Raw genomic sequence first — 16,871 nt, 5'->3', positions numbered from 1 at the left:
TACGGCTAGAAGTGCTAGACCGTAGGCTCTGGGCAATCCCAACTGCTGTATTACCTCACCCTCTAAACCTCCCTCAGGGTCCACTATCTATACAGTAACCATTTCTTTCAGTATAATCTCCCCTTTTCCTTGACAATTATGTGCCTCTTAGCTACCTTCCTCAAGCCTTGTAAGGTAGGGTCTAAAAGCTGGGCCTCTCTCAATTCTACCTTTGTGACCCTTCCCAGCTCCCTTTCCACCAGAAGCCCAGTCTCTTCTGAAAGCTGTGCCTTGCTATCAGCCTGGGTACTACCACTCACCTCTGCCCTTGCAGTCACCCTGTCCATGGGAACATTAGTACCTACCAGCATCTGTGGCTCACTTTCAGGCTAACTGCTACAGGGTAGCTCCCTCCCTGAAATAACCACCTCACCAGGCACAGCTTCAGGTGTGGGGTGTATCTGGGTCTCCCCCAGGCTACACATGGCTGTTTCCAAGTCTGACTTCATGTAACTGCATGCATCCAAGGTACTGCATTATCAAAATCATTCCCTATCAAGACATCTGCAGGGATATTCTCAAACACACCTACCTGCCTGCTTCCTTTTCCACCCTCCCAGTAAAGGTGAACCCTGTCCAAAGGCATATGGAATGGGGTCCCTCCTAGAGCTCTGACTGATGTGAACTGACCAAGCAAGTATTGCTCCTCTTTAACCACTTGAGGCTTCACAATGGTTATGTCAGAGGCTGTGTCTCTCTTAGTAGTGGCCTGTCTTCCATCCACTAAGATAGGATGCAAAATTATTTGATGATAATTTGGTACTCCTGTTGTCTCCAGACAGCTTTTCACCAGCATGCTATTCCCACTTGCTGTCTCCTTCACATTTTGTTCCCCACCTTGTCTTAGTGGACATTTGTATAATACTTTGCCCCTCTATTTACGTTTTAAACATCTAACCCTTGGTCCTTGCCATGTATCTGAACTAGTGGCTTTCCCTGTTTCCAGTGTAGTCTGTTGGGGTGGCTTAGGTTACCTACCATGGATTCCCCTATAGCCATGTGCAGCACTGGGTATCCTCTTCATGTGCAGTGATGCCCTGCTTGCTAAGTACAGATCCCCATTTTTCCCCAGCTCATCTGCAGAGTTACATTCCTGGTCTGCCAACGATATTCCGATGTCCTCAGGAAAAGGGCTAAGGTCTTCTTCCCTCACCAAAAGGTCTGGCAGTCCTTCAAAAGTGGTAACCTAGGACGCACTCACCCACCTATGAAAATAAGTGCTTAACTCAGCAATATAATCATATGCACTTTCATCTGCCTTGCGTCTATGCTCACGAAACTTTTTTTCTATAAGATTCAGGTGTTAATTTAAAACATTCCAGTAAACATTGTTTTACTTTAACATAATTTAAACAACTAGCATTAGACAATTTAGAAACAGCAGTTACAGCTTTACTATAAAGTAAAGGGTTCAAGAACCATATCCAGAACTCTTGGTCAACACTATACTCTTTACATACCCTTTCAAATTCATGAATGAAACTAACAAAATCATCATCCTCTGCAAATGGTGGAAGACATTTACTGACTTTTATTACTTCTGGGGTTTAGTTATTCCCTTTCCCATTACCTCCATGACCATACTGAAGAGTCAGCATCTCCCTCTCATTTTGATGCTATTTCCCATTTTCTTTGGCCTCCAAATGCCGCAGTTTCTCTTCAACCTCCAAACACAGCAGTCTCTATGCAGATTCTAACACCATCTGTTTTGCCTCTTCTTCAGCCTCCAACTGCCTCAGTCTCTCTGCTGATTCTAACTCCATTTTGCCAGTTGTTTGGCCTCTAGTTCAAGTCTCTTTAACTCCAGATGGATTTTTAAGTTTTCCGAGGAAAGGGTGAGCTGTCCTTTTCCTGAAGACTGCACATCTCCATCATCAGACTAGTTGCCTTACCGGTTGCTGGTCCATACTGCAGCTGTGACCAAGGCTGAAATAATTTCCTCTTTAGTCAGGCTGGCATGCACCAGTCCTTTGTCTTTGCACACCTTGGCCAACTGGTTCTTTGTCAGCTTGCTATAATCCTCTGCTGACATCTTTGCCTGCTTTCCCTGATGAAACTAAACTAGCAAAATTAAATAAAACTATTGTGAAAATGCAACTCTGCATGTTTACTTTGTGGCTGCTGAGAGTACACACACCTTCAGTGACAAATGCCCACCAGATACTGACATTCAATTACTATCCCACCCAGCTGCACCAATATGTGATGGGTCCTTACTCTGGGTCAACAATCAAGGAGACGCAACCCTCACCACTGACTCTGGTAAGGAACTGTCACTAAGAGCAAATTAGGATTCACACAGTATTTTCAGATGCAGCTCCCTGCACCAAATACAATTTCCCTTAAGAGCACACATGGAGCACGCTCCAGACCTGGGACTGGACTCTCCTTCTCTCTCCAGACCCACACAAAACTCCACACTGACCACTTTGAAGATCAGTGTCCCTGTTCTCAGTAGATGACACACTTGGATATTTGAGTTCACACACACATGTACACACCTGGGAAAAGCTGGCACAGATTTACTAGCTGTGCCTCTTTCTGCCCAGACTCTGAGATGATCACACTGCCATGAGTCAGCTACCATAAGACTCTTACAAAAGGCACCAAGTTATACTGTGTAAAATTAATATGAATACAATTTGTACAGTGTGACCGAAGCAGCAAGGCTTTCAAGAGTGGTCATACTCTCAAGATGTTAAAAGTATTCTCTAAAGGACCAGCCACAATGAAAGGAATTAAAATACTTAATGATAAATAATAAAACAGAAAACAGGAGAATACTGAATACAATAAACAACAGTTTCAACCACAGAGATATAAAAAAATACAGTTGGATAGTTTCTTACAGATGCAGAAACCAATATTAGACTCTTCTCACTAAATGTCCCTGACTAACTAAAGAATTACTGTTCCCTGACTACTTACTAAAGCAAGACAAGCTGATGAGTGCTAAGAGTCTTATCACTTCAAAAACCAGATGGTGTCCATCTTTGTCTGTGTGAACATGTCAGATCTATATTCTGTCAGAAATCTTTCCTGTCAGGTTCCAAAGTGCTGCTGTGAGAGTTCCAAAGAAGTCTGATGCAGGTTAGAGGATGACATCACCTCTGATCACCTGACTCTGGTACAATATAGACACATAGCTTTGTTAAGATCTTTGAAAGCATCTGAAAGCTATAACAGAATTCCAAGCTTTCCACCCTTCCAGAGTTCTCTGATAAACATACACATTTGATCAGATACAATGATACAACCTAATAATATACATGTATACATTCTTTCTGTCCAGCAGGACCTACCGTTAATGCATTTTAACACAAATAACTTTTCAAATATATTTTAACTCAAACATCTGTAGAAATCAGTGTAATAGTCAAGCAACATAAAAGCTGCGCTGGCATATGCACACATGTACTGCCCTACTCTTCCTGGCAGAGATGGCACTACCTCATAACATCACATTCACTTTGATTCCAATAAGTCTATGATTGTGAAGGCAGTGATCTCCTAACATTATAAATCTTTCCTTTAGAAAACACATATGTTGACCTTGCTGTTCATCTCAGTGGTAAACTTCTTCTCATGGATGGAACCTGAAAGGCTACAGATGGGCTGCAAATCTACAGCTACAGGTGGCCAGCAAGTTTTTAGCCACAAGTATCCTACACGTTTTTACCACTTCTAGTACTGCAGTTCTGGCAGAACAAGCTTACACAGCAGTCTTAATGTCAGAATTTTCTGCTTTAATAGGTGAAGTGTCAGCTAAAAATTGTGCCATCAGTTTTGTCAGATGACCAAGTTTGGCAGCAACATCAGCATTTGCAGACTAGGTTAAGTTCATCGGAGGTAGTTCAGACTGACATTCAGATCTCACAGATCTTTCATTCTCACAGTAACAAACAAACAAATCTCCAAGGGAAATAGTGTTAAGGAATAAATACTGGAGCCTCCACCCAAATAAATAAATAAATAAATAGAAGAGAAATAAGAGTTGATAAATAGAAGAAATAAGCATCGGATAAGATAATTATTGTAAACACTTATGAAGATAATTATTGCCAACACTGGTAAAGTTGCATTATATGTTATTCCCCTGTGTTCTTTAAGATCAGATAGGATCAATTGATAATTCTGACTCCAACCTACAGTGTATAACAAACAAAAGGGATAAAAGAAATATTTCATTGTCCCTTTGCTCATGGAACAAGCTGTTTGTGCCATGACAGTTTACTGTCACACCTACATGCCCCTGTTGATTACTAAATTATGTGAAAGATCATGCTAGAGTATTGGAATTCATTTAAGATACTCTAACTTAATGTAATTTTTCTGCAGCAAAGGTCATAATATTCAAATATCTACTGATAAATTGAGTATATCTATACAACTGCACATTTCCAGTTAATGCAGCAGCATTGTAAATTAATCTGTAATGGGCCACATGAATTTAAAGCTAACAGATTTGGTTACTGCTGCTGGTGATCCTCTGAGAATCTGTAATGGGCTATATGAATTTAAAGCTAACAATTGTGGTTACAGCTAATGGTGATCCTCTGAGAATCTGTAATGAGCTATATGAATTTAAAGCTAACAAATGTGGTTACTGCTGCTGGTGATCCTCTGAGAATCTGTAATGGGCTATATGAATTTAAAGCTAACAATTGTGGTTACAGCTAATGGTGATCCTCTGAGAATCTGTAATGAGCTATATGAATTTAAAGCTAACAATTGTGGTTACAGCTAATGGTGATCCTCTGAGAATCTATAATGAGCTATATGAATTTAAAGCTAACAATTGTGGTTACAGCTAATGGTGATCCTCTGAGACTGTGATTATCTTGCCTTTTCTTTCAATATGTAACAGCCAGCACAAGTCAACTTTAGTCCTCAAAATGAAATTGATATTACTTTTTAGCCCAAAAGATTAGTAGGTTTCTTACCAAATATACATGCCAACTGCTGGGGATGCTTAAACTTAGTTGCACCCTGCTTTGTTGGGTATCAAACCATCAAAGCAGGAAGATTGCTTGTTTCCTGTTAACAATTTGTCAATACATCAGCAGTGAGTGGGCTACAAATTGCATTCTTGGAATGTATATAGCTTGCTAGTTTTATATTATTTCCCCACCTTCTTATTTTTATCTGGCTTTGTGTGAAATTGGAGTGAGTTTATATCAAGTTTGGATTGTGGGGGCATGTACATATATTGTGATGCAGGGGTGCTTGCCCCTTGGAAAATAAATGCAAAATGTTTTTGTATTGGCTGCAACTTTGATGGTGTCACTGTTTTAAGTTTAGGACCTGCCAAAGTTTTTGACTCTTTGGTTTCTAATAATTGCCTAGTGAATTAGACACCATGTGATTATTTATGGTGGATCGCAACTATTGTGTTGTAACTTAAGGCCAGTAGCAGTTTTAGAAGGGGTCAATTGATTATTTCTTTTTTTTTCCTCCTGTTTGTGAAAGCCTGTAGTTTCTAGGTCAGCTTAACAATGTACCCTGTTTGATCTTAAAGAATAGCTCTTTTTAAGAATATCTCCATTAGATAGTTGGGTATACACAATGCAAACATTGGTGTACACATTAGCTGTAAGGGGCAGGCATTTCTACCTATTAAAGTGGAACCATAAGTCACTGCTTGAGGGACACTGATGAATTTTAAAGGTTACAAGTGACCCAGCAAAGAACAGAACATATTCGACTTGATAAGTGATTGTTAACATTATTTGCTATCTAATGAACAGACTGTGGTGCAATTGTATTTGCTGAATGGTAATGACATAGCTAGGATACACCATAGAAAAAGGAGAAATTAAGTTGGGGATAACAGCGGAAGTGCTTCAGGTATTTCTAGCTACTCCCTTCACTGCTGGAGCAGTATCAAAGCTTTTGTAAAAATTCCAGAAATTCTGGGGACTCCTTTGTCTACCTTCATATTTCCTTGAAGCTTTATTTCTTTTGTTTCTTTCATCTCTTTAAATATTACAGGAATGCCTAAGAATTACATCCTTGTTCGTACCTTTTATTAGCCTCAACATGTAATTAATTTTTACAGTAAGATTTTAAACGCCATATGTTAGCTGCGCATTCTGTAAGTAGACTACACACACACACACACACACACACACACACACACACACCGCGTGCGAACCCTATGTAACCTAGAGCTTAAAACACACGCAGAATGCACATATGTGCCAGGCATTTGATTGACCATCGATTCATCATTCTAATCAGGAATAACTGTAGAGCACACAGCATGGTTATTGTCTCTTCAGGTGAATTTCAACTAATGGATTCAGCATACTTTTTCATGAAAATTACACCATTCATTCCAGAGTAAGCACTTTTCACACATGCAGCATAATTTACAGGAAATCTTTGGGAAAACACACACACATCTCACGAGTGGACAAAATAAAAGGCTAAAATGCTCAGCAGCTTGGAATTCAGTGCTAATAACACAAGACAGCTGCACTAATGGAACACAACCGAGAAACTGGAATGCACCCGGCAGGCAGCATTTAGCCGTAAACCTATTGTCCTGGAAACCAGGGCAACTGGCACGCACTAAGGGTATCGTCATCAGGAAGAACAGCACGCACCAAATTGCAATTCGGAATGCACGGAACTTTGCTGCAACATCGGATGAGTGAATACTTTGAAGTTGATTTTTCCTGCAACTTCTCCTTTACTTAGCTTCGCACCTTGTAGGCAAATAAGACCTGTGGTCATCAGCGTATTTGCCACATCACCAAACGGGTACATTTAAATGAACATATGGTGCTCGGGTAGCTTAGGTGCGACCTTGTGCTCCCACTGCGGTACCGCTGCAGCGGGACGGGGGCTGTAAAATACGTCTACTGACGCCATAACATTGTTCCCGCCTCCACCACTTCTTTACAACCATTAATCCACTCTGGACTAGACACTAATAATCTTGTGCAAAAAGCCAGCTCACAAACGAGGAAGACAAACGTAGCAGTGGCTTTTGTTGATTGCACGAGTTACAAATCCGTGTGTAGAAGTAAAAAGGAAAGCTATCTATTTGGATCCAAAAAGATGTACCCAGGCTGGATTCTGAAACAGAGAAGGCAGACTTTGCTCTCAGCTGCTTGGAGTGATACTTGCCTTTCATACAGTTTTATCAACGAAGGCATCCCTGACTGCAAAAGCTAGTGGACGTCTCTCGACACCGTGACATGATCCGATATACAGTGTCTGGGTAGTAAGATAAGCGCGCCTGAGTTTGCTTATTGGCTTCTATCGTCGTCCTTTTGCAATGAAACTTACCTTATCCTGCAACCCTCATTAGTAGTCGGTAATGGAGAGATAAACACACTGCTGCTAGTTTTACTACCCATTAGCATGATATATAATCCAAAAATATCAGTCTCGATACATAAGGACTTATTTGAAATACCAGCATGCATGCAGGTGGATGACTGTAAATAAAGCAGAGTAGTCCACATTAGACTTATGGAGGTGGAAGTTGAAGCACAATACCTAAATTCCTACTTGGAAAGAAATTCCAATCATATCTAGATACAACGAGATAGCTATGCGTTCACGTACTTTGATGCTTCAGGAGTTGTCATTTACTTGCATAGCCCAGAACATACTGCAAAAGTGTCTTGATTGGTTTTAAACCTGCGGGTATTTACTACATATCATGCTAATTGGAAGTGTGCGGCATTCTTAGAAGTCCAGCTGGCTATGTAATGTTATGAGCATTGAGGTGTGCACACACTCATGAAAGATACATGGAGATTCTAGTGCTGGAATTGCGTGTGCACGTTGGAGACAGCATCACTTTCTTGAAGTAAGCGGTAACTCATTTTAATACAAACGAGGATCTAATGTAACTTATTAAGTGTAAAATCTCCAGCCTGCCCCTCCTCTGCTGCAAAGTACGTGCGTTTGCAAGTGGACTGTTCAGACAAAAAAGCACAATGCAAATGGGAACATCTTACTTAAGGAGGATACCCTTTGCACCTGAAGTAATAAAATGTGATCCGCCGCACTTCCAACAATCACAAGTCCTCATGGACAGACGTGAAAAGCACAAGAGTATCCGGATAATTTTATTGATGTAGTGCAACTGCAGGCGAACGCACAAACATTGTTGAACAAAGACCAATAATGGAGTTGTCTGAGGTACGGTGCTCCAGTGCCAGCGATGAACTTTATACTATAAACAAAACACCAGTTAACAACAGCAGTACAAGAGCTAAACGTCTTTTATGGCAAAATGCCGTCCGTCATATAACAGAGCAGCGTTTTATACGAGAACAAAGCAGCACAAAAACAATAAGTTCTGATGATTCATATGGCCCAAGTGCCCGTAAACAATCCACTGGCAAAGCATCCTTAGGTGACAGACATAACAATGGTGGCACCAAAGTGTTTCCTGAAAGAGCAAATAGTGACCTAGGCTTCCTCCACTCAGAGTGTGCCCCAAGCAATTCTGATTTCTTCTTGAATTGGGGCTATACCTACCGGGGGATTATATTTCCGACTTTAAGGAATGCGTTTAAGTCTAGAGATTTGGAAAGGCTTTATCAACGTTATTTCCTTGGACAGAGGCGCAAGTCAGAGGTTGTGATGAACATTTTGGACGTCCTTACTAAGCTGACCTTGCTTATCCTTCATCTCACCTTGGCCTCCGCACCGATGGACCCCATTAAAGGAATTTTGTTAGGATTTTTTACTGGTATCGAAGTTGTTATATGTGCCTTAGTAGTGGTTAGGAAGGACACCACTTCTCATACGTATTTGCAGTATAGTGGTGTGATAACTTGGGTAGCCATGGCCACCCAGATTTTAGCAGCGGGTCTTGGCTATGGTCTACTTGGAGATTGCATTGGCTATGTACTTTTTACCCTTTTTGCTACATACAGTATGCTTCCATTGCCCCTCACATGGGCTATCCTTGCTGGCGTGGTGACCTCAGCCCTACATATTATTGTGCAGCTGGTTCTCCCCAGGCACACAGTGACTTCCACAAATCAGGTACATTTCTGTCTTGATTTCAAATAAGACCGCATTTTTGGTGTCTGCTGTATGTTTGTGTCTTTGTATTTTGTATTAAGTTGCAACTTTCCCGCCATGACCTTATTTCTTGCACTTAATATGTTATCATAGTCCACAAGTGTAATGTGTACTCTCTAGACTTGTTCTGTACCTGCTTGTTGTCTGTTCTTCTGATTCCACCTTGCTATTTTTAATGGGAGCAATGGTCTAAAAGACACTGTGAGAGTATAAAGACCAGTATTTCAAAAATTAGAAATAGAAAGTCACATAGCTGATGTTACAGTGCAACCTTTCTCTTACTGTCTAGATAATGTGTGATTGTCAAATCTGAATACCTTTCCCAGAGTGATTAGCAGTGTAATGTGAACATTTAGCTAACTTGGAGAGAATATATAAACTGTGTTTATTCTTTTCAGGGTATCATTTGTCTGGATAATGAAAAGTTTAACTTTCTTTAACTGAGCAATTCATTAAACTTTTTTCATGCTCTAATACATAGCATTACTAACATAGACATGTATGCTTTATTTTGGCTATACAAGTCTGTCCTGCTAGCCTCAAGTTGTACTTTTCATATTTCATTAATAATACTCTAATGTAATAGTACTTTATTTATAATTTATATATATATATATATATATATATATATATATATATATATATATATATATTTATCTTATAGGAAGTATAGCTTTCACAATGGCTTGGGGCAGGTTTTTACTGTTACTGTGTATCAGTAATGAACGCATATTTGAGGGTCATGTTTGTCTTCACAGAGGGCACATTGCACAGATTATATGTTACCTTGATATTCTGAAGAAAAATTCTTTTATTTTATGAATATAAAGCACATGTATTAAAGCAGGACCATAGCAAAAACACACACAGTAGGAAAGTACAATTTTAATTAAAATTAACAACACAGTAGCACAAGAAAAAGTAGTGGTTAGCAAGTGCATGTAGTCCATTTATTGTCATAGCCCTATATTTTAAGGAAACATTTTAGAAGAATATACAACAGTACTCTAACTGGGCTAAGATACTTGAAATGTCAGTCAGCATGCCCAAAGTGAGTTAGACAGACATCAGAATGGCTGTGGCTTGTAAGCTTATGTACATATTTCACTTAGTCCAAAAGTCACATAGCTGATGCTACAGTCCAACCTTTTTCTTCCTGTCTGGATATGTTACATGACATACTGTGCAATGGATACTGCTGTAATGCTGGTCCTAATGAAACCATAAGCATCCCAAGTTTACAGACTAGGTGTTGAATTCACACTAAAATGCAGAGCACAGCTAGGATAGTATAGCAGGGGAAGAGTAGTAGGAAACTATTTTACAGAAGTACAATGTCTGGTATTAAATGAAACATTTCTGTGACTTAACTTGGTATCTTTAGGAGTTTTCTCTGGAACTGAATTGATTATGTATGTATTATACATGGTTTGGAAGGACACCACTCCTCATATGTGTTTGCAATAGACTGTATGATAATTTGGGTAGCCATGGTCACCCAAATCAGAGTGCCATGGTCACCCAAATCAGAGTGCCATGGTCACCCAAATCAAAGTGCCATGATCACCAAATCAGAGTTGCTATTCTTTCCTATTGGTTACTTTGAGATGTCATTGGTTAAGTATTTTTTACCCTATTTGCTGCCAAGAGTATGGTCTGACTAACCTTCACATTGTTTAACCTACACAGTTTAATATACTTAAAGTGTTAGTTCAAGTCAAAACCATAGCAGGAGTTATATACAAACACACCATGTTAAAATGGCAGGACTTTCTGAATATACTTTTGCAAGAAAAGTATATTTTCTTAAACACTATAATTACAAAGTTTAATTAGAATGCAAATAAATGAATTGTTGAAATGTCATTTTATAATCACATTCATGTAATGTGTTTACTCCATGTTTTACATCATAATCTGTGCAACAGATTATTTAATAACGTGTCACCTTCTAAACATTGTGCTCATCTAGATAAAAATAGTAATGTGGAATAAATACAAGCTAATATTCAAGGTGGCTAATTTGCTATTATTCTTTATGGATGTTTCCACCAAATCATTATTGTATAGATAACATTTGAACTAGAAAATTAAAAAAAAAAAATAAGAATCCACAAAAAACTTTATTTGACATCAGACAGTTAGAATGTTACATAATACTTACTTAGCACATGCACAGTTGAGAAATACAGCAGTGAAAAATCTCATACACACATGCCTTGCAATGACTGTCCCCCCAGATCATTTTAATACCGCCTAAGTAAGTTCACACTATTTTGGATAAAAAATAAAACTTCACAATAACCAGGGTAACATCAGATACAAATTGTACAAATTAAATTGTGATGATCTATTCATGTCTGTCTGAATAATAAGGAACCTTGCCATGACATGTAGTATGTTAGTTTCACTTCTATTTTTCCATTTCACAGCTGCAGCCTTCTATCCTACTGAGAAGTGTGCACAAAGGTGCTGTCCTTGATACACTGGTGCTGAATGCCTGACATTCCAGGATTACAGCAGTTGTTGCTCTAGCACCCTCTAGTGGTTTATTTCCTGCCTTCATTTCCTTTTTTGGTTAACCTGCTTTTTAGATCACGGTTTCAGCTCTTGATAAGATATACATCAGATCTTTGCAGCCTAGCTTCACAGATCACTGCCAAGACAATAACCATTTAGGATTATCTATTACTTTAAAGCTTAGTTACACATCGAGTATTGACGGTATGTTTCAGAAAAAGAACAAAGTATAATCCTTGTCCTTGTTTTGTAGAGTAGCCTTGAAGAGATTGTGGAAAGCAATCTTTTTATTTTTGTTCAGTCTGTAAATCAAGATGGTAGAGAAATCTGATGGGCCTTCATTTGTCACACATTTTTAGTTTGGGCTACCTATTCTGGGAAAGGGGGATAGTGGTACAGGCACTGCTGTGCAGCTGAGTTAAAGATAACTGTAGCATACAGATACTTTGTTAACAGTAGAAAGAAATACAGTGAACACTCAGGTGAAATAAAATATATCCCACATATTTTAAAATCAGAAATTTTAAGAACATGCAGTACACAGTCTAATAATTTGTAACAACCACTTGTGATAAGCAGAGGTTATCACTGGGCATAGTGTGCAGATGGAAAGAACAGGAACATTAGTAAGGTATAGCAGGTGCTGAGGAAATAACAGAATTGTATAACAATTAACATGCATTAAAAGTCAAGGTAGGCATATGCAGTAGGAAAAGGAGGCTAGGCTGGAACCATATAAGTATGCGAACAGTAGGCAAATGTGCTACACTGTAACAATGAGATCATTTAAAAATCTAATTCTACTTTGCTCATTTTGAAACAATACATAATGGAGAGATCAACAGCTTGTGGATGAAGTCAATACATAACATAGGCAATGTGGGTATGAATCCACAATGTAGTAATGCAATGTAAAATTCATATACTTAATACTAAAATGAGTGTAGTCAGAGAAAAGAGTGTCTATATAGTACAGCATGATATAAACTGGAATAACTCAGTGACTATGAAATTTGTACCATGTTAGCTTTATCTGTTTCATTTACACTTCATTTCATTGAAAACATTCTAAAATATTATGAAAATATTCTCATTGGTGATATTTAGCAGCGATTATTATAGGACTAAGCATCACATTTTCTTCCCAAACTCTTTAATTAATTGCTGTTCAAGAAACTTTATTTTATTATTTTACTATCTACATCAGTGTTCAAAGGAAAATGTACCTGCATCTTGTTTATTTATCTTTGTAACCTTCATTTTTCTGCTTTTTCTTTTTTTCACGCCAAGCGTTTTCTGTGCCTAATTTGCTTAAGGGCCCAGCTGTTCTCTTTTTGCTAATTCTTTTTAAGATATTGCTGCTGTTTCTGCTAGTTGTTGCAGTTTCATGTGGTGGACTATGCATTGTTTTGTACCAGCTATTGAACCCATACTGTATATGGAAATGGTAATTTAGTACATCATTTCTGAATACTGCTCTTGGAATCTGAAAAGCCGCTCTTATACTATTCCCATTGTCGTATGAAAAAAATATCATAAGGCTAATCCTGTCCTTGCTAAGTTGCACTAGTTTATGATACTTTCCTTTTGGTGTATTACTAAAGGTTGTCTTTCAGAGATTTAAAGTTTTTACCATGTTCTGTGTGGTAGAACTGAGGCACAGACAATATAAGTCAAATTAAATACAAGCGTATAATTGCAAAATCATTGTATTATTTCTTATTCGAGTCCTTCCTATAACATTGTACCCTAATGTAATATTTTTTTCTGCTCTCTTACCTACTTGTAAAAAACGTACATCACGGCTGTTTTGTAATGGCCAAATCATTCTGTTTTGTAAAGTTTTAACTGGGAAGAATGTGTATCTCTTAAGTTTAAACTAAAACTGAATATTCTGCTTTGAGCTTGGGGCTTTACTTTCAGATTCACAGCTGTTAAATTAAATATTTCTGACTTGCAGTAGTAATGACATCATCAGGCTTTACGTCCATGCTGCTTTGAGCAGTATCCAAAATCATACTTGAATCCTTCCCCATATACTCATACATATTTTTACTGGCAAAAGAAAATAATCCCTCAAGATTCAGTCCATGCTTACATATTGATCAGAAAAATCGTTCTATCGTTCTAAGTCAACATATATACATAAAAGAATTGTTCACAGACAAAACAAAAAAACATGGCCTTGAATACTGTCCTAAAGAGAATGGGAAATTCTCTTTCAAAATACTGTCTTAAGGCATAAGACCATATTTAAGGAATGTAGTCACCACCAGTATTAAGGATTTGTTTTATGTGTGTGTTGCTTTTCCAACAATTGTGATTTATATTTATATATCTGTAGATACACACGCACACACACAGACACACACACACACACACACACACACACACACACACACACACACACACACACACACACACACACACACACACACACACAAACACACACACACACACAAAATGCATGTATCTTGATTTGTATATGTGTTTTTATCTCTCTCTCTCTATCTGTCTATATTTTGATCTTATATATGTATATATTTGTATCTTGATGTAAAATACTTTTTTGTTTCCTAATGAACTTTAAGTACTGAATGAAAGTTTGAAGAAGTTTTCTGAATATTAAATGTTCCATCTACAGTTTATATGTTATTAGCTGTGTGTTTTATTATATAAGTTGCACACCATTGTAGATATAGTCTCTCTCTCTTTCTCTCACAGACACACACACACACACACACACACACACACACACACACACACACACACACACACACACACACACATACACACAGTATATAATGGGAAGTCCAGACTCAGATATATCCAGTTTCTTTCCTCATTATTGCAGCTAATACCAGAATCACTTGATCCAAAGCTAGTAACATTCCACCTTAGAAATTATGGCCGTGAGTTGGTCAAGTTTTGACAAGCCTCATGCTGCATGCTTGCTTTTAAGAACATTCCATTATTTTAACTTTTGCTATATCTGTGCAGTCCTGATAACATTTTAGTTTTTATCTTCCAGTTTATACATGTAGGTTTTTATGTAGGTTTTTATCTAGGCTGTCCATATTATCATAAGTATAACTTTTTTAACTAGTTTGTAAATGATTGCTAAATGATAATTGGTGGAAGTATTGCATTTGTTTTGGAATTATCTATGTGCAGTCTATTATTCTACTGCTTGTATATATGTGGGTATGGAGACAGTAACTCTATTTTTTATAATCACATATGTTTGCCACATGTATCATCTTTGGTAAGTTTATACTATTTTGTTTTACACTTGCCCTTCATTGCTGTATCTTCTTTTTGAGTATAATCCAGTTCATGGTAAAAGTGAGTCCAGATTGTATCAATACCCTTGACCAGTTAAACAAATACATGAAAAATATGTATCTTATATTACTGGGTTCTGCACTGCATAAGTGGATATGGTCACTGACATGTTAGAAACACATTCTCGCAAAAGTCACTTCAACCTTTCAAAACTTAAATGTTTGCCTTTTGCTACCGATTCTAAATGTTATGAGTAATGAAATGCGAATTATGGTTAGTGATAGTTGTGAAGTTGTATAGAGTGCCTTGTTTTAGATTTCTGCTAGTAACTTGGGAGTTCTAGGAATACCTTGATGTTAAGACCTTTTCTAATATTTGATTTGGTGAGTCTAACATTCATTGTACATGATTTTCTTATTGACTCATTTCCTCTGAACCTATCAAAGCTATACACTTTCTAAAGACTGCCTACTTTGTTTACAGATTTGTCTTTCAATATTAATGAGGATACTGCCTTGAAATGTATTATCACTTAATATGTTGCTGTTACCTGCTTTGGTCCTGCATCATCGATGAGGTCATTTGGGGTAAACAATGCCATCCCTGAGTCCGCATATCAGCATGCACTGTGATTTGTTTCATTTTGACAGGGTAGTGCAGACTTTTTCTTCTATTTAACAGCAATTGCATTTTGTGCTGCTACATTTTGGCATGCAGCTCTTGTTTTTTTTTTTTTTTTTTTTTTGCACAAAGTCCTTTATATATGTCTTTTCAGACTTTCAGAGTACTTAACTAAATACCTGAGTATCTTCTAATTATACAAAAGATATGCAAAAGCTGGAGCAGTTAGACTTGCATAATAATATAAAGACCATTCAGAGACCATTATCTAATCAATAGGCATCAACCAGTATACATTTTTATTTCCCAACTAACCGCAGTAACGAGTATTGATATAATGAGCAATTTTACAGCATCATTACCAAGAAGTAAGAGAAACACTAAAAATAAATTGTTAAATTCTTTTAGATTTATCTTAGCCGAGTACATATTCTGTTTATGTGATAATGGGATAAAGCTGATTGCATTTTCTTGTTGCACCGCGTGGAAAATTAAGACTTTTTACTGAAAAATTCAAACAAAGAAACTTTATTTAAAGAATGGTTGTGCTTGGCTTGGAATGTGTGACCTAAGGTATTCAGATAAAATCTGTTAATGTGGCCTGTGAATCGCTTACAACAGAGAGTGAAATGCCAGTAAAAGAATAATGACAAATGTACATACATCATGCTACAAGTAACTGGAATTACATAAAAAAAGCACATTAAAGTCATAAAACATGTTTATAACAGAGAATTCTTAATGGGTTGTAAAGCACCATACCTGTTGCATATTTTATATCATCTATAATTAAATCACAGTCACAAGTAACGACATATAGTAAATGAGAATAGCACAGTACAAGGAAACATAGACACCCTAGCTATATTGCAGTAAGGAAACTGGTTGCTTTAATGTGATGATGCAGAGAATTAGTTACAGAAGCAAGAATTTGAAGAAGGTAGCAAAATATTTTACTAAGTCATACATGCAGTTGTTTTATAGATCTCTTGTATTAGTTGACAGCTAACCAAGAAACCATTCAACAACTAAGTGTCCTTCAAGTAAGGTAAAGAAAAACATGGCTTGCTGTAATATATTATACTAACCACAGTGATGAACTAAAGAGACTACTGGTTAATGCAGAACCAGCACTGGGCAGTACCAGACCTGCATATGTCCTCATCTGTGCCTTTGGACCTGTCTGAGGCCATGGTCATATTGCAATTTATCCCGGAATGCAAGCCCTAGCCGTATTTGAATCTGGTCCCTTTTTACAGTTGTACTTACTTTATTAACTAAACAAAACAAAGTAAGGATATGAAGAATTTTAATTTTCAATTGTAGTTACATTTTGTCAGTGTGTGCTGTGA

General features: G+C 37.6%; 1 protein-coding gene across 2 annotated transcripts in view; it reads left to right on the top strand.

The window, feature by feature from the left end:
- The first annotated feature begins 6,308 nt into the window (after positions 1-6,308).
- The window catches only part of ADCY8 (adenylate cyclase 8), a 2,045,143-nt gene continuing 2,034,580 nt past the window's right edge, over positions 6,309-16,871 (top strand). For both annotated transcript variants that reach the window (XM_044067040.1, XM_044067038.1), the window contains exon 1: positions 6,309-9,054. In XM_044067040.1, coding sequence (XP_043922975.1) covers positions 8,185-9,054 — 870 coding nt within the window. In that variant the 5' untranslated portion in view covers positions 6,309-8,184. The remainder of the gene's footprint in view (positions 9,055-16,871) is intronic.

This window comes from Protopterus annectens, chromosome 3.part1 (genome assembly GCF_019279795.1).
Source record: "Protopterus annectens isolate FY-2018-M chromosome 3.part1, PAN1.0, whole genome shotgun sequence".
Classification (NCBI taxonomy): Eukaryota; Metazoa; Chordata; order Ceratodontiformes; family Protopteridae; genus Protopterus; species Protopterus annectens.
Note: the sequence above shows the minus strand (reverse complement) of the source record. Positions and strands in the feature narration are given on the sequence as shown.